General features: G+C 33.8%; 1 protein-coding gene across 1 annotated transcript; it reads left to right on the top strand.

Annotated features, from left to right (window-relative positions):
* Nucleotides 1-2,229: 2,229 nt before the first annotated feature.
* LOC116348153 lies at nt 2,230-16,049 on the top strand. Its single transcript, XM_031779053.1, has 5 exons — nt 2,230-5,074; nt 5,236-5,420; nt 12,191-12,579; nt 13,240-13,530; nt 14,103-16,049. Exons 1-5 carry the CDS (start codon nt 3,420-3,422, stop codon nt 14,475-14,477), a joined length of 2,895 nt encoding a protein of 964 aa, XP_031634913.1. The 5' UTR covers nt 2,230-3,419; the 3' UTR covers nt 14,478-16,049.
* The last annotated feature ends 2,909 nt before the right edge of the window (nt 16,050-18,958 follow it).

Here is an 18,958-nt window from a genome sequence, read left to right as displayed (position 1 = left end):
CTGATCTTGTTGATTTGCTTGCAAAACTGAATTTGATGCTTAAGCCAAAGAGCACTCTATTTTCGGAATATGCTCAATTCAAAATGATTTTGACTCTTCGAGACTGAACTTAATGCACACTTTCGATAAATGTCTGTCATAATTTAAAATTTTGTTTTGACAACATTCAAGAGCCAGAGCAGAAAAAAGCGCTTATAAATTGCTACAAATAGCTTCTTTTTTGATTCGATTCCCGCTGCTATTGCTTTAAGTACAATGATATGCATAATAAGACTGTAAACTGTATGAACTGGCCCAGACTTGAATATTCTTAATCTGTGTTTAACCTATAATTAAGCAAGTCACAATCTTAATTCAATGCTATTCGTTTATTTCGTATGTGTGTTTGTTTCGAATTCCCGTTCTAAATGCGATTCGGCAGTTGCTAGGAGAATGATTTTGGTGTGTTTGCATGGCCAAAAAAAAAAAATTGATACAATGTGTGGCGATCGTAAAAGCGCAATCCGCATGCCATGTGCATAAAAACGTGAATGTCGCGTCATCGCAACGTTACCTCATTATCATAAACAGACAGAATTTTATTGCTGATTTTTCGTTAGACTATACCGTACAGTATTTGTCCCCCCTCTCTTTCTAGATGAACGCTTGCTTTCTCCGTCAAATACCATATAAACATTTTGTAGTTTCACTTGTAAAAATTTCTCAATGCTCGAATCGAAACAAATAATCAAACGAATAAAATGCTTATATGCACGTGCATTTTCCAATTGATGGTTACCGGGGGAAAAAAGTTTCCAATTCGGGGGTAAATTGAAGTATCATCCCTGATTTAATGGTTTTCATATCGAGCACTAAACTGGAGCAAATAACGGAAGCGAGTAGTTTTTTTTTGTGCGTGCCTTCGATGAAACAGTGGTAATGGAAGCAATAATAAAAAACCGTGGTAAGCTTATTTGTGAATGAAATGATTTGTCGCTTTTTCAAATGCGAATCAAGAGAAACAAAGCAGAAGAAGACAAAGCGTAATCAAAAATCAAATGTCGTCATGTTCTCGTCATGTCGTTTGGCAGCTCATCAATTTTCAATTGGATGTAAAAATTATACTTTTTCGACCGTCGTGTGACCCCCACGAAAAATCAGTTAGAATTTTCTCTTGCTCAATGAGTGAGCGAGTGCGAAATTGCAAATTGTGCGACATAAGACGCCAAACAGTACGGCATAATACGCGATCTCTTACTCTTTCGCTCATATTTCGTCCCGTCATAGGTCGTCCGTCTGTTGTGTATACAAAAAAAAAAAACAACAAAAAAATGATTGGTGTGTGCATGTTTGAGTCGGTGAATCAAATCGGTTTGCATTTGCACACATAACGAAAAAAAAAATTGCCCATATGCATGCATACATGTTATACATATATGTGTGTGTATTTGTGGTGCATGAATGTGTATATTCTACTCGATGTACTCGCCAGTTCATTCTTAAATGCCATCTCTCATGTCAATAAAACAACTGACGTATATTTGAAGTCTTTGGCTCCGCATTTTAGCATGAAAATGAATGAAAGAAGAGAATACGCTAGGCGCTCGAGCTATATTATCACATACAAAATATATGTACAAATAAATGGTAAATGTATGGCCGTATGTAGCGTGTACGGGCGCGCGAAAGAGTTTGCTCATTCTCTCTTCTTCCCTCTCTCGCTCTCTTTCGTTGTGTGTTCGTTGGCTCACAATACTCTCTCTTAGAGCGAGAAAAAAAAACAACAACACCAACAACAAAAAAATATACAAAACATAGTCGTATATATCGCGCGCACGACGCCCGGGATCATTTATATACGGTGTGTTAATCTGTAATTATGGCCAGTAGGCTCGGAATGCTTCACACGAGCGGTTGATTCAATTTTTAATATTATCCTTAATACATTTTCCTCAATCACTTCGAGTTTTGATTCGTTTTGGTCGATTCTTTCGATTTACTGTTGTGTTTTTTTTTAATTTTTTTACCGATTTTTTGATTCGTTCAGTTAATTTTTTTTATATCGTTTCAATTTCGGTTTTTTTTTCTTCAAATTAATTTATCGTTGGTATTTTGACATTTTTTTCGGTCTTAAATTTCAAATATTGTGTGTGATTTTTATTTACAATCAATCAAATTTTAAAATTACATTTTGACACATATTTTCGGTTTTAAATGAGAATGAGACAGACATTTTGTGTATAAAATCTATTGAATGTGGAGAAACAATTTGTAATCCTTATAAGGAAACAACCATCGATAATAAAAGAAAACAATTTTTTTTGTCGTGAGAATTGTGATATGAATGAAGAACTGATTGATTTGAGAGAAATGCACATGAAAACGATCATCGTTTAAATAAAACTGAGCGTTTCCGCGGTCGGAAGGACATTTTCAAAGACTTAATCGAATAACGTTTGGAAATTGGCCAACATTCGACGAAAGTGATACGAGATCCATTTGGAAAATCGGCACCGTTTATTATCAACATCGTTATTGTTAGCGGCGTGCGTGTCAATCAAAAACAAAAAAAAACTCAGTACACTAATGTGATCGATCGTCATAAATTTGTCATTATTTTGAATTTTATGCACACACAGAGCGACACAAAGGCTGACAAATCAATCATATAATTGTATCGTATAAGATTTAAAGAAAACGTCGGAAAAGAACATAAAAACTAACTAAAGAACACACACCAATCAAAAGAACAATACACAACAGAAAAAATATTAAGACTCTGCGCCACACTCTGCGGTGCTGACAAAACTTTTTCAATTTGATGTTGTTGCTACCTTTTTTTAAGTGCACATGCACATTTTGATTTGCGCGCAGTTAACTTCACGTTTTTTTTTTTCGAATGCCGTTTTGTTTTTTTGTTTATTTTTTTCAATATTGACTCGTGTTACTCGCGCCGCTCATAGAGACAGAAGAAAACGGCCTCTTGAAAACGAACCAGAGCAAGAAAAAAGTACACAGCATAAAAAGTAAAAACACGAAGGAGAAACACTGGAAAAAAGCACACAAATTGGAAAAAAAAAGAGTACGACAAAGAAATTGGTGTGTGCTTGTGTGTGACTACGTTTGGTTGGATTTTGAGCAGCTTATTCAACACATTGTGTGCACTGATCTGAAATGTACAAACGGCAGCAAAGTTGTTGATTAAAACATTCAAACAATTGGTTATAATTATTTTGTTTGGTTTTTACTTTCATTTCACGGTGTTTATTCATTTACGGCTCTCACAATACACACTCTTAATATAGAAAAAAAGCTAACTCTAGAATAATAAACAAGCCAAAATCATTCACCACGCGATTTAAAATCCACCAATCGATTGTAACTGTTAATAAGAAGAGAACACAATCACACCGACTGTTTATTGTTTGTCGTTTTGGATTATGATTGAGCCCATTATGCAATTATTATTTGAGTGCTATGATTGTGACTGTGTCGATCGTGCCGAAAACTGTGTCGATAAAGTCAATTGTGAAATTTTGTATGCATTGTCATCATATAAATCGTTCGATATAAAGTCACAGTCGTGCATTGTGATGCTTAAGAAATGGTTGTTCGATTCAAATTTTGAAATTCATAATCCAAACAACATTGAATTCGATGGTTTATCGATGCTGACACCGACCACTTTACAAAATAATCAACAAGTGCAACCAATAAGCCGGCTTACATATAATTCATTTTCAATTGTTGCAACAATACAACATAAAAATCATATTCAAATGTATGGTGTACATCGTTGTCGCCAATACACCGATATGTATCCATCACCATCAATTTTCCACACTAAAACCGGTCACAGTCAGACCAAGTGTAATGCCATTGACTGCAACTGTTTTCCAAATTCAATTAATGGATCATGTTATTTATGGGGCGACAATATTAAAATTCTACCGCAAACGAAATCCAATCATAAATTGTTTTGTAATGAACAGCATTACATAAAGATAGAAATTCAAAACAATTTCAGTGCCATTGTTGAAAATCAGCACAAACAACCATGCAAATTATCCAGTACAAAATTAGCGGGTGAGAATTGGAAAATAGCAACAACGGCTGTCGTTCATGGAACTAAACAAAACAGCGTTTGTGCAAAACAGACATTTGATCAAAGCACAACAACAAATCAACCGAATGCCAATCAATTATTGAATGATGGTAATAAAGGTTCGGCGCCATCAAAAGCATCACTTAAATTTGTGCAACGTTCACCATTGACTGTTGTTCATAGGTCAAATCTACTGAACATATTTATTAAATACCTACTTATTCTAAATTGTTTAATGTGCGTTGCCAATGGTAATTTGATGTCGCGCAATGTTGAAAATGATCTAAATAACAAGCATAATCAAACGAATATTGATGCATTGACAACCCATTTAAGTAATTCACCATTGACATCGAACGATAATGGTCGAAAGGGTATTTCAACCACTGTTTCACCGCATATATTGCAAACAATTATGTCGAATAACAATCCAAGTCAATTCCAAGTGAATTCACAGACACAAAGTCAAAAAATTGGCCGATCAACACATCATCATCTTCACCATCAACAGCAACAGCAACAGCAGCAATTAGAGCAACATCAAATTGGTCAAGATATGAACATTGAAAATCATGGTGATAATAGCGAAGAATTTTCGCGATGTGCATCATGTCAATTTCGTGAACAATTGAAAGCACAAAATTTGGCATCAATTAAAATGCACATTTTGACCCGTATTGGATTGGAACGTCCACCAAATATTACTGGTCGTGAACACATTCCTGAACACATGATAGAAAATTTCTATCTAAAGCAAGATTCGAGATACATTCGCATTCGTAATGGCACCGATGAATACAACAGTGCACAGAGTGAAGAGGATGTTGACGATACAAATGAAATGCAAGGCGACGATCCAGGTGTTATGATCAACAATAAACATCAACATCATCACATATACAATCGCAATGGCGGTGTCAAAAATGGACTACACGAACAACATCATCACCATCAACCGCCCCAATATTACAATAACGGAGCACATTCAAGGTATAGTCAACATTTATTATTGTTTCTTTACGCAAAAACGTACTTTCATCTCACGGTGAATATGGCGTTTGTGTGTATTTTTTTTTCTTCTTCTTCGCATTGTTAGTCAAACGCAATAGATTAATTCACAAAATTTGTAAACTAACCGTCCTATAAAATAGACACGAAAATGACTTTAGCGAAGATTACGATGGTGAACGCTCTGGAATCGTTTACAAAATGGATTATTTTGATGAACTACGATCATCAAGCCGATTTCATTATGATGACATGTCCTTTGATCGTTCCGAAGAGACTGACGAAGCCTTTTATTCAACCACTGATGTTGTTTATTCATTTCCAAAATGTAAGTATTTCAATTCATTTCGTTACTCGCTTTCTTTCGTTCATTTCATTTCATTTTTTTTTCGTATATTTGTTTATACGATGTTCGACTTATTGATATTAACATTAATAAAGATAAATGCTCAACTCGATCGCATGATAAAGAACGAACACACACATGTGCAAATTGATAAAGTCGCTGATCAGGCAGTGTATGATTGGCATGAGGAGAAATGAGCAAAGTTGCAATGAATCCGAATTCAACGAGACCGATATATGCCAACATACCGTGCTCGCACTCAGTTTAACTAGATTTTTCTATGGTATACTGATCCGGTGGCGATCACTTAAAAAAAAAAAAACGCACCACGCATTCAAATTGCCATTGAAAATGTTCCAAATTCTCGGCTGTTGTCGTCATTAATTCGAAAAGTGTCCCATATATTTTTTGTTGTTGTTGTTTTGCTTGAGAGAAAGAGATTGAGAGAAAGAGTGAAAAATATAAATGATGACATCTGTCTGCATGTCTCTGTGTAATTTTGGTGTGTAGATATTTTGATCGATCGAAAAGCGAAATATTGAAAGACGATGAAAGATGAAAGAACAAAAGACGAATGCGTAAAGAAAATCAATATTGAGTTTTTCGAATGATTATAAAAATGAATGTGTTTTCAAATGAATTAAAACACGCATAATAGCGTCAGCTCATGCAAGGCATACCACCTGACATTTTAAAATTCCGCTTTTTTGTGCATTCCTTTTATGCTCTCACATTCAATTTCGAAATGTTGCCTACTTTTGTTCAACATGCACGCTGTGTGCTGTGTATGGTTTATTGTTCTAGAATCGCTGTTATTTTTATAACTGTTGATCATTTTTATTTTATTTCATGTATCAAATGTGATTATTTCGTAGAAGCGCGTTATAATAAAATAAAAATAAAAAAAAATTGTGTTGTTTTCAATCGAATCATACTCACAAATTCCAAATGACCGTGCCGAGGAGGTATATACATATAGTAATTTGTTTTGCACCGTGGCGGATAACAATATCCTTTTTTTTATTTACTTGATTTCATTTTATTTTTTATTTCTCCATTGTATTCTTTATTCATTGTTGTTATTCTAGTGTCGACGGTTTGGATTTTTTGGGTCACAGATTTTTTTTTTTTTTGTTGTTGTTGTTCTTTTGATTTTATACCCGCACACCGCATCTACCATCTGTTTTGAAGGGTTCGATTTAATGAATTGATTCGCTTTAGTTTCGCTTTTGTCGCAATTATTACCCAATGAACTAGGTGCATTTTGATATCCTTTTTCATTCACAAAAACGCTAATAATGACGCAATGAGTCGCACACCCAACGAATATATAAAAAAATAATAATTCAAAGGAATTTTTCGACAATTAATGGAGAGTGAGAAAATAGTTCTAGACGAATCCCATTTAATTCATTAATTTGTGACTCTCAATTTTGTCCGTTTTTTTTTTTAATTTATTTTCTTCAAAAATCACATTTGGCTTTTGATTCTCTGACCATTATGAAAGTAAAATGTCGAATGACGAGTGTGTTAGCGCATCAAAGTGTTTTCACTTCATTTGTATGTGCAATATTATTTCATGTGCACATCATCATCATCATCATCATAATAGGCAACATACACGCAGATTGCATCCGTACATGAAATGTGGCTCAGACATCCCGACAGATTGTGCTACAAGTCATTCGAAAATAATGTTGGATCATTAAAGCGGCAGTGTTCATGTGCAACATATTCTCTCATACACAACCTCGACTATTTTTCCTCGTATGTTTCAGGTCGGTGCGTTGATGCACTCTAAATTTATTCAGCGAGTAAAGAGAGTTTGGCTGGTGATTGCGGAGATCGTGGATCTCAGGCGATAATTGAGCCTCAATTTTTTTTTTGTTGTTTTTTCAAAAAAAAAAACGAAAAAATGATTGACAATATTTATTTTTGGAAATTGCATGTCGCAAGTGCATCATATATAATATATAAATTGGTACACACATAATAATTTCGCGCAGCAATTCATACATTGTAAATTATGCGCACTTTGCAAAATGTGTGTACTTGTACAAACCAATTTCACTACACTGTTTATGTGTAAGTATATACAATATTTCACTTCTAGCAAGTGCCATTGTGTAAACGTGTGCACTTGTAAGCATATTTCGACCGCATGAGAGAGATACATGAAGTGAAGAGAAGAAGAAAGAACAACACGTAAATTCATAAAAAATCTCTGAATATATGCATATTGGCGGCCGGAAAATGTTCGAGGCAACACATAAAATCGTGTGTAACATCAATGAGACGAGTTGCCGGGCGTGTTTGGCAATCAACATTTTGCCAACGCATGTTTTGAATGGATCGCCTTGGAATATTGGCGGACATTTTCACGCAATTTCCAAATGATGTCAGATTTACATTGTTCTGTGTCTCCTCCGCAACACTTGATCATTCGATATTTTGTAGAGTAATTCTTCGGAAAAGATTATTATTGTTTTACATATATTTTTTTAGAAAAATTTTGAGAATACTTCATACCGCTCAGCATTGATATATTGTCTCCGTGTATATTTGCTTGCAATGCAATTTTATCTGTTCACATGTATTAATTACACAAAGCCAACATACACTTACACGCACTGAAAGTGTGATCGAATGTATGTGTGCGCGCGCGTGCGACAGACAAACGATATACAGTGTTCAATTCCAATATCTCTCTGTATGAAATGCCTAATTAAAGGTAAAATAAGTAAGTACATTAGTACTTCAATTACATCCCACATTTAATGCACGCGCTTGGCCAATATCTTATTTCGACGAATGACTTAATACCAAAACAAACACTGTTTCATGTTTTTGTTTTCTGATTGTAAGACGCCCGCTCTTAGTCTAAACAAAATTGAGTCAGAGTTTTCATTCCTCATCTTCCATGGAAACGTGAACTGAATCCCAGAAAGATAGATGAGGAGACAGAATGAATGAGAACTAGAGAAAAAAAACCATATAATGATAGTAGATCAAGGCGATTCGTCATTTGGAGACGAATTTTATTATTCGAATGATTCTAAACCAAGATCTTAACCACGCATATCAAATAAAAATGTGCGCACAATTTGTGTTGTTATTCCTTTTCATTTTGTTGTTAAAATATTGCCGTCTAAAATGTTTATGCACTTGGTGAATTCTATATTTAGTTTTGCTGGAAATTACGTCGAAAAAAGTCAAGTATAACACACACAAATACATGTATATACACGCATTTCGCTATTTTTCCACGAAACAAAGTGAAACCAAGTAATAAAAATTAAATAAACGAGCGAGATGGGGAGCATAAACCAAAAGGAGAGCGCAAACAATGAATATAATAAAGAAACAACCGCACACACAGCTATCCTTGCACCGACGACAACGACGGCGTTCTTCTGTTATTTTCTTTTCGATCACATACGGTGCAGTTGTGAATCTCTTATTATAACGATTTATTCTGTCAGTTAAACGTGTTACGTTGGTTTTTTTTTTTTCAATATTTCATTTGTTCCATTTGTGTTCAATGTATGTAGAATGGCTGAAATGACGAAAAAAAAACCAACAAATGAGCTCCGCTTACACTAAAAAGGGTTCAATTTATTTTACACATTGTTAGTTGATATCTAACAATATAATATTGAAACGGAGAAGAGCAAAAAAAACATACTTGTAGTATAATATGTGTATTATTTTACATGTGTGTTCCATAGAGTGTTCAAGTCCCTGCAAGGCTCCCAACATGCGTTTTGTAGACAATAAATTGAAGAAAAAAAAATTAACTAGAATGAACGAAAAACTTGCAACAATGACGACCACGAACGAATAAAGAAAAAAAAAACACAAAAATCGCTCAAAAATTGACAACAAATTGAACAAATGTAGCAGCATGCAAAAAAAAAGAATGGTTACAAGAAACCCTTGAATGCATTTATTTTCTTTTATATTTGCTACTGCCGCTGTGTGTGTGTGTGTCGTTGCTATTTTTTTAAGTTATTTTCTGAATTGCATTCGCAATGTTTGCGTGTGCATGCGTTTGCCTAGGGATTATATAATTTATAGTCACTCGGCACTGAAAAAAATATATATATTGTTAATGCAGGCATTACATACAAAGACACAAAGAAAATAAATCAATCCTCTCCTGTCTCTGTTTTTCGCACTATTTTTGCTTGGTTTGCATTGGGTAACAGGGACCCAGTCAATTGTCCATTGCACACAAACATACACACCACACCGTAAATCTTCACATGGTCGTCGTACTATAGCTCCAAGAGTGCAAGAAATGTGAACGAACAAAATAGGAAGAAAATGGAAGGACGGTTTCATGTGCTTTTATTCCCTTTTGCGAAATATAAATTTACAAGTGCATTTTTAAATATATCGTATATGGGTTGAGTTTTCGATCGATCAGTTTCGCCTATTAAACTTTCGTTGGTTACAATTTTTTTTTCTGTACACGTTTAGTGCGTATTTCTGTATTTTTTACTTCATTTCGGTTTTTTTTTGTTTTCGTTTGCTTATTTCGCAAAAAGGAACACAATAGGAAGATAATATAAGCACAATATGTTATCGCTAAAATCGCTGAAACCTAAACCACCCTCATAATCACTGTGAGTGTGTGTGTGTTAGAGTGTATTTATGTAATCAACATTACAATTTATGCATATTATGCATACGAAAAATGTTGAATGGTAGCGGACAAAATGTTATGTTGTCTTATGGTTTTTATTTTATCCTTTTTCGCATTAAAAACGTGCTTTCAAAAAATCCGTTAAAAAACACGTACAGGACAATGAGATTCTGAAAAATATGATCGAATTTCGTGCAAAATATATATATATATGCACAACCCCCATAAATGAGTGAGAAGCACTGCACCGTAATCAAATCGCTATGATGCACATTTTCCCAATGAAATCCCAGAGAATACAAAGACGCACACGCAACCGAAGGATGAAAATTACAAACGAAAAAAGAAAATTGGAATTTAAATTATGTGTAAAGCAAAATATCGAATTTGCCATAAACTCAAACACACACATTCTATCAAGGGCAACAAACTTTATCAAATTTGAAGAAATGAAGCGAAAACAAAAATGTATATTGAACAACATATTTTAATATTGGTGATTTTTTAATAATAGATTCGATAAGAAGATAGATAGAGAGAGACGAATGAATGCACGTGAAGGTGCATCATGTGAAAATGCCACACAACGGAAAGAGAATAGAGAATGTATGTTAGGGATAGCGCGCACACGATCGGCAAATCGTCAAATTAAAAACCTTAAATGGCAGAAAAAAAACTTACGAAACACGAAAGAAATTTTTTTAAGCATGCACGGATTATGCAGGAATATTTCAAAATGAATCGAAGCACACCCAGCGAAACAGTTCTCACTACCGATTGACTATTTTAAATAAAAAATTTCATTCTATATGAAAGGAGAGTGAACGACAAGACAGCGAGCGAAAGACATAGAGAAATGTAATCAAAAAAAAATGCTAGAAGCTAAAATCACCGAATGCAGAAATATCGACAGAGAGGGAGAGAGAGAGAGTTACAACATAATATGTATTTGCATGTGAAACAATATATACATGCACAAATAGATGTAGTTCGTTACACCAACACTCTTTTTTTCTTTCATTCTCTTTCACTTTAACTCAAAGATTTATAATAAACGACTCTCTCAATCGCCTGCAGTGTCGCAAACATTAATTAGCATATTGAAAATGTTTAAAGTATGTAAATTTAATTAAATATAAAGTGTTGGGCATAAATTGATATGTATACATAGATAGATAAAGTGATTAACTCATGTGCATTTGCGCTAGAAGGGTTTATACTGTCCTCTTGCACCGATTCATCATGTGCACGGTTTATTCATTCACAAAATCGAAAACCATTCGGCGAGAAAACTATTACTGAAAAAAACACCAAACACGTGCCATGGTTGAGAATTGAAATTGAATCGAAACTGATTTGTTTTCTTCTTTTGGTTTTTGAGATTGTGATTTTTGCGCAAAGTAGAAAACGATGTCAAAATCAAATTGAATGGTTTTGGTATGAAAAAAAAAATCAGTTGTAAAATCTCATAAAACAAATATTTAAATTATTATGGCTTAAGTGATATGATTTTCTCTTTTGTGAACCTCCATATTCACCCGGACCATTAAAAAACAAAATGATTATAAAGTAAAGCACATATTAAATCTAGTTAGGTTTTGGCTTTCGGCACACAATGGAACGATAATAAATAGGCTCATTCAAATGAACAAATGCGGTAGTATATTTTGTGAGTGGCAGAAGCTTGCAGGCATAAAGCTAAGGAGATTTCTATTTGTGACAGAGTTTGGCTTGTATCGGCAATGTGTATTGTGTACATAGTCGATAAACGAGCTCAATAAACGAACGCGGAAAAAAGGGAACGAAGGAGATAATAAAAAAAGAACACCGACCTTAAACAATAATTATATAATTTCTTATATGTTTTGGGGTCTTCGATCACGAAAAGCATATAAAAACAAGTGCTTACTGAATATTGTAGCGTTTATCATCGTCATATTGCTTTGATCGTTTATTTTGCATAATTAAGAGAGCATTTACCAATTTCGTCGTTGAAATCTAACATTTATGTATAATTACAGTTATTGGTCGAATTACTTCCAAACGGCAATCAATTGAAATGAAAACAATATTTTTTTTCTCTATTTTTCTTTCGTTTATTTAGTATCAAAAGCAAGACATCGTGGTGATATCCTCGAGTTTACAGTCAAAAATAATAATCATTTGTCCGTAAGTGGTGCGACATTTAATATGTATGTGCGTGGTGAAGATTGGCTGGCTGAAAATGAGCCGAATTTATTGATGCGATCGGGAAATGGTGGCGGTGGTGGTGGTGGTGGCGATCGATCAAATGTCAAAACGGGTGTAATGAATAGCGATGAAAATGCACCAATGTCAACAGCATCAACATCAATGAGCACAAGAGATGAACAAAATATCGCAACATCGAGTGATTCACTTCATAAGGTCCATGGCAACAGCAAAATTGTCAACAACAACAACAACCATTTATCAATATCCATAAACCGTTTTGTACATCGCCATCAGCAACAGGTAAAAATTGCATCCTCTACATTTTAAATACATAAATAATACATAAGTGACCAAATTGCTAAACGTTATTATTGTGATTCCGGGAACGGTCAATTCTCGATAAACAAAATTAAAAAGACAGAGAGAAGAAGGAGGGACGCGAATGAATCAAACTTTCATCTAAATTATATCCTTAAGTGAGTTAAGCCGAAGCGCTGCTTATCGGCTATTAGGGATCGGTGGTTTATTATCGCATTTTGTGCAATCGGTTTGTTCTCTCTTTTTTTTAATTTTAATATGGTCGATATACATCGCTAACACAACACCACACATAGTTTAATAATAAGATAGCAGGGTATCATGCTTGCTCCGTATCATAATTGTTACGATTTTGATTCTGAATTAGATAATGTGAGAGAATCGGCATGTTTGTTTGTAATTTTCAAAAGAAAGATATAGAGAGAGAAAATCGATGGCAAAACAAGCGCGAAAAAAAGTGTTATTTTCTTTTCACACACTCTCACACTTAAACTCACTCAAATGCACCAGCCGACACCCATAGATATTTTGATAGAAATAAGAAATACACTTATTTAGACTTATATGTGAAGAGAACAGAGGCTAAAGAAAACCAATTATATTGAACAAGTTCTGCATTTTCATTTTGAACAATAAAAATAGCAAAGCACCAATGATCAGGAACAATCGAAAAAAACGGCTCAACCGCAACAGCAACAGCAGCAACAACAACAAAGGTACACGCGCATCGATAGCAATTTTGTCGGTGAAATACCCAAAGGCGCTGGCGAATGGATTCAATTCAATATAACGCTGATGGTGAGCGAGTGGATTCAACAGCAAAAGCATCAATCAGTGAACACTCAATCGGCAGATATCGTTCAAGAAGTGGTTATTAAAACTCTGGAGCCATGGATGCGCCAACTACTAGTATTGGATACCAATTCAAAGAATGTAAGTTCAGATCATTTTTTAAATACTGTACACACACACACACACATACATACACACAGAGAGACGTATACTGTATATATATAGTATATTTAGAGTATATTTTGTTCGTGTTCGCATTCGTATTTTGCTCTATGTTGCGCCTCTATAGATCCATGGGCATTAATCATTTAGAATAGCCGTCAATACCATCGTCCAATCATGCACACTGTGCACAAACCCATAAATGAATGCTTTTATATCTAAAAACTATAAAAACGTTTATTTTTATTGTTTTTTCTCTTTTCTTTTCATTTTTTTTTATTTCGTTTCATTTTGTTTCTTTCTTTCTTTTTCTTTCTTGCCTGGCCATTGCCATTTTTTTTTCATCTTCGGCTGATCTCTTTGCCAATTCTCCACGTTCTCACGCTACATATTCTTGATGTGATGATGATCGTGTGATGCGTTTGGATATTGGCGCATCTTTTAAATTGACAACAAACGACGACGATGACGACGACAACGATGGTTTACGATGAATACAACAACAATAACGATGGATGACGATATGATGATGTGGATGCATATACAAACAGCGGCCTTACATTGAAATTCAGACAAGAGACATGCGTAAGCATCGCACAAAACGTCACTTGGCCAAAGATTGTCGGGAAAATGAGAGACAGACGAGATGTTGTCGGTACCCTTTGCGCGTTGATTTTCGTAAATTTGGATGGGACTGGATTATTGCTCCCGACATTTATGAAGCATACTATTGTGCCGGTGAATGTCCGATTGGCTTTTTGCCAAAGCATCCGCACACATACATTTATTCGTTGAGTTCATCGTTTCAAACATGCTGTTCGCCACGTAAATTGTCACCGTTAAGTCTTTTGTATTTTGATGATAATAAAAATGTAGTTCATAGCATTATACCAAATATGGCTGTAGAGAAGTGCGGTTGTTCATAGGAAATTGACCGCATTTATATTGCCATTGAATATATATATATAAAAAACAACAAAACAAAACAAAAAAAAAATCATAATAATAATAATAATGCAAACAAAACAAAGTTAAACGTAAAATAAACACAAATGAAGTAAACATTGAGTAAATGGCTGAGAATATGTGACAGAGATTCGGGACTGGAGATCGATGAAAAACAGACACATTCATCGTGTATGCGATTGTACATTATTTAAATTAGCGTAAATAAAACATATTATATCGTTATCATAGGAAGATCTATTAGAATATGATGTGAGGACTGATTGAGAGAGAGAGAGATAGAGAAAGAAAAAACAATGAACAGAACAGAACGAAGTTAAATTGGGTCAAAGCAGGCCAACTGAAAGTACATTTTTATGTTTTACACGGAATAATTTTCTTTTTTAACTTTGAATCACATAAACACAAAAAATTGTAACCGAATAGTGAAATTAGTTTTAGGGAAAATATAATCTAGTACATTTAAACATATATAAATATACACTTTACTTTTGAAGTAGGAATAAAAACAAAAAATAAACACACACACACATACACAATTGGAAAAATCCATTAATAAATCCAAGAGTAATACATACACACATACAGACACACACCTATACACATATACACAATTTAGCTCTCACATAGGTAGGTATTTATATCTGAAGAAACTAATATATTAAATGAATTGTATACGCCTTGCCAGATTACCAAACAAAACACAAATATCCTACCCCGTAGATTTTATGTTTTAGATAGATTTTGTCTCTTTATAACTTTAAACACTTCAAACATAAACACACATACACACAAACGCATTATTTTGTTTTACTTTTGCCATTCAACAGTCATTACATTGTCTTGAGCCTTATTCACGGACATAACATACATCCTGCGCAGTCTAAACCATATTCAAACTTTGCAGGTCTTTCTGAGGTCCGAAATGTTGACAATATTAAAATGCTTGCCAATCCAATCTAAATCACAGTTTGATGAGCAAAAAAAAATCGCTTCAAAGAATCAGGTAACTACGGCTAACTGTGATTTTTGGTCGATTTTCCATCAGTCGACTGGTTTCATGACACATTGGATGCCATTGAATAAATCAAACACCACATTATTTGCGAGATTATTAATATTTCAAGGGCTAATGTTTATTCAATGCAGTTCTGTTCTTATTTAACGCGCATGTACAGCCCACGGCGTCAATGATTATTTTCTTTTAGCGTGCGCAAATACTTGTCACTGAACTTTTACTTCGCAATTGCAAAAAAAAAAGATTCAACTTTAAACAGTGATTTGTATCTTCAATATTTCAAGGTTTTCCGTTATTGTTTGTCCATTTTGTGAAATGAACTTCGATGTCGACGGTGATTCATGCCTCTGTTGTTGATTTTTTTTTCTTCTCTTCAAGTTCGATGTTATTTATGCGAATATGACTCATGCAATACGAATATGATGTTTGACATTCGTTCAAAAAACAAAAAGGAAAATATATAAATAAATGTGCAACCCGATAACCAATGCTGCACATTGTTGCACGTGTGAAAATTAGCTATGAATTTATAAAAATGTGTGAAATCATGTTCAACTTTTCGGTATTTTTTTTCTTACATTTCAAATGAAATTACTCATCCTTTATACAAATGGTTTTCAATGATCATATTTTTTATCAAAAAAAAACTTTAATTAGAAAAATAGAATTCAAAAAAATTGTGCATTTCTTTTTGAAATATTTTAAAATGCATACAAATAATGACTATTGTGAAATCATGCAGAATTTGCGAAGAAAGCATACATTTCAAAGTATATCGAAAGAAAGCAAAAAAAAAAATGAAAAAAATGTGATTGTTCTTCATATTGAATGTCGTCCAATCAATTATAGTTATTAATCATCATAAACGGTGCAACACTAAATCATCCAACAAACAAGTGCTCAAGCTATTGAATACACAACAATGACTTATTTACAAATGAAAACAAATAAAACTTTCAAATCAGATGAAATACGATTTTATTGAATTTATTAATTCATTTGATAGGCTAAATGTGAGTGAATATGAAAATGAAGCGAACAAATAATTATGCAAAAAATATTTACAAATCATGACGAAAATGATATAGATATATAATATGAAATGACGGAGAAAGGGAATTTAAAGAAGGAAAAAAGAATGAAAAATAAAACCGAGATTATTGTAAACAAAACAAAGAGAATATTCGCATTTTTCTAGCATTTTTACAACAAACAAACAAACAAACATTTTCTATTTAGTAATTATTTTTATATCAGTAGAAATATGATGACGAAATGAAGAAGTGAGATTAGAGCCTACCGTAGGAAATGTGAACGATGAAAAGCAAATTTATTACGATTTTGATTTGATAAAATTAATTAATTATTGCTAAACAATTTCCCCCATATGTGTGTTTTATCTCCCCCCACATATATACTTGAGAGTCGACCCCTATTTTACCCTTTTCATTTGTTATACGAATGCTGTTGTAAAACGTTGCAGCAACTTATTTGAAAATGTATTTAATAATCAAACCAATTTACTTTAAAAACACAACAATAACAACGGGCGTTTTATTTTTGATTGTTTTTTATTTTGGATCAAAATATTTGTTGCTGAAATTTTAGCCAACTCATCAAATGGGCGTTTGTTTTAAAGACGTTGATAAAGGATAAGTATTCTTAAATTGAGATAAGCTAATTTTCATTTCACAAATTGTGGAGATTTTTTTCGCTTCTTCTTCTTCTGTTCTGCTTCATTTTACAAGAAGGCGAGAGAACACTTGTTACTGTAAACGCTTTGATCTTGTTTTTAAAAGTTCTTGCTTCGTTGCTGTCAACATTAATTTGTATATTCGAAAACACGTTCGGTTTGTATCGTTTTGCATGCAAATTGTTTATCGCAAAATGTTTACAATCTGACATGGAAATTAGCTGGCAGATTGAAAATTCAATACAAAGACACACACACACACTTTACAATTGCTTAGTAAACGAGAAGCAAATTAATTCAAAACAAACGAACAAAAGATATTGCCAACGAGAACGAGAGTGACGAAAAGAGGGACAGAATGATAGAGAAGATAAAGCGAGAGATAGAGAGAGATAGAGAAATGTAATGCAAAGCAAATAGAACTGAAAATTGAGCTCGTTTAGATTCACAACGAACAAAGTATACTAGTAAAATGTATTTTCTTCGTCCTTTGCGTCACACCGGGTTTCAAAGTTCACATCTGAAACATTAGTTAAACATGCGCATTTTATGAATCAAATGATTCGTGCGGCGCACGTGGATATTCCTATTTTACATTTTCACATTCGTAATAGAATTGTATATTGGATAATTTATGTGGCATGTCCTACAGCTCTCATTTCACACCGTGCAATAACGAATCGAAAAACGTTTATAAATCGATTTTGGTTTTGCGAAATGAAAGCGGGATAGTGGCGCTCAATTCAACGGAATTAGTTTTATAGGTTGTATTTGATCTGTTATCTATTTGACATGAATCAATTTAAAGGTTTTTCAGTCCAACACCATTTTAGTTAATTTACATTTTTCGTTTCTGCGATTGATGTAAAATGAATTTTATATGAATGAAAAGCGACCGAAACGACCAAAAGAGATCCAAACAGATAATTATTTGAGTATTTGAATAGATAATGATATTCTTGAATTTTTGGTTTCAATTTCTCCGCGGCACAATTGTTGGTCTAAATGTTGCCTGATTTTGTGTCATCATCTGCGTCAATGAGTGGAGTTACAATAACAAATTATGTTGTTTCTATTTTATTTTGGTATCTAATATTATATCTGATTCAGATGGAATGCAACCAATTACAAAAGAAGAAGATAAATGATCACGAATTGAGACAGATTAATTGGAGTAGATGATCCATTTGAATTTTGTTGGCCAAAATAAGTCGCCAAAAATTAAAATGATCGTAGTGCAAATGTCGTCGAACGATTGTTTACGAAACGAAAATTTTTTTTTATATAGTGACGTAAATGCATTGCATTTTTTCGCACAATATTGCGAACACACCACATATGAGGGCAGAACAACAACAAAAACGAAGACAAGATAAAGATCATGATGGCTCATTAAAGTCAGTTTATCAGGGCATTTACCAAGCTAGTAATGTCTTTCGCACTTAAAAGATTTATTAGCACTTTATGATTGTTGTTATGAGCTCGCGAGAGAGAGAGAGAGAGAGAGTGCGCGCATTGTGTTCATTCAGTATGTATGTTTTGCTTGTCGATGTCGGACAATGAGAGTGAGAGATGGTCGTTCACATTTAATAACTTCAGCATAGAAGATGTGACGCCTTGAACTTGTGAATCTGTCAAATCACGGCAATTTTGTGTCGTTGGCGGTTGCTTTTTTGTTGCTCTCATCTTCTTCTTCTTCATCATCATCATCATCATCATCATCATGATAT

The sequence above is a fragment of the Contarinia nasturtii genome, unplaced genomic scaffold, assembly GCF_009176525.2.
Source record: "Contarinia nasturtii isolate CC-2019 unplaced genomic scaffold, AAFC_CNas_1.1 Cnas_scaffold_129, whole genome shotgun sequence".
In the NCBI taxonomy this organism is placed as follows: domain Eukaryota; kingdom Metazoa; phylum Arthropoda; class Insecta; order Diptera; family Cecidomyiidae; genus Contarinia; species Contarinia nasturtii.
This window is presented reverse-complemented; position numbering and strand designations above follow the sequence as displayed.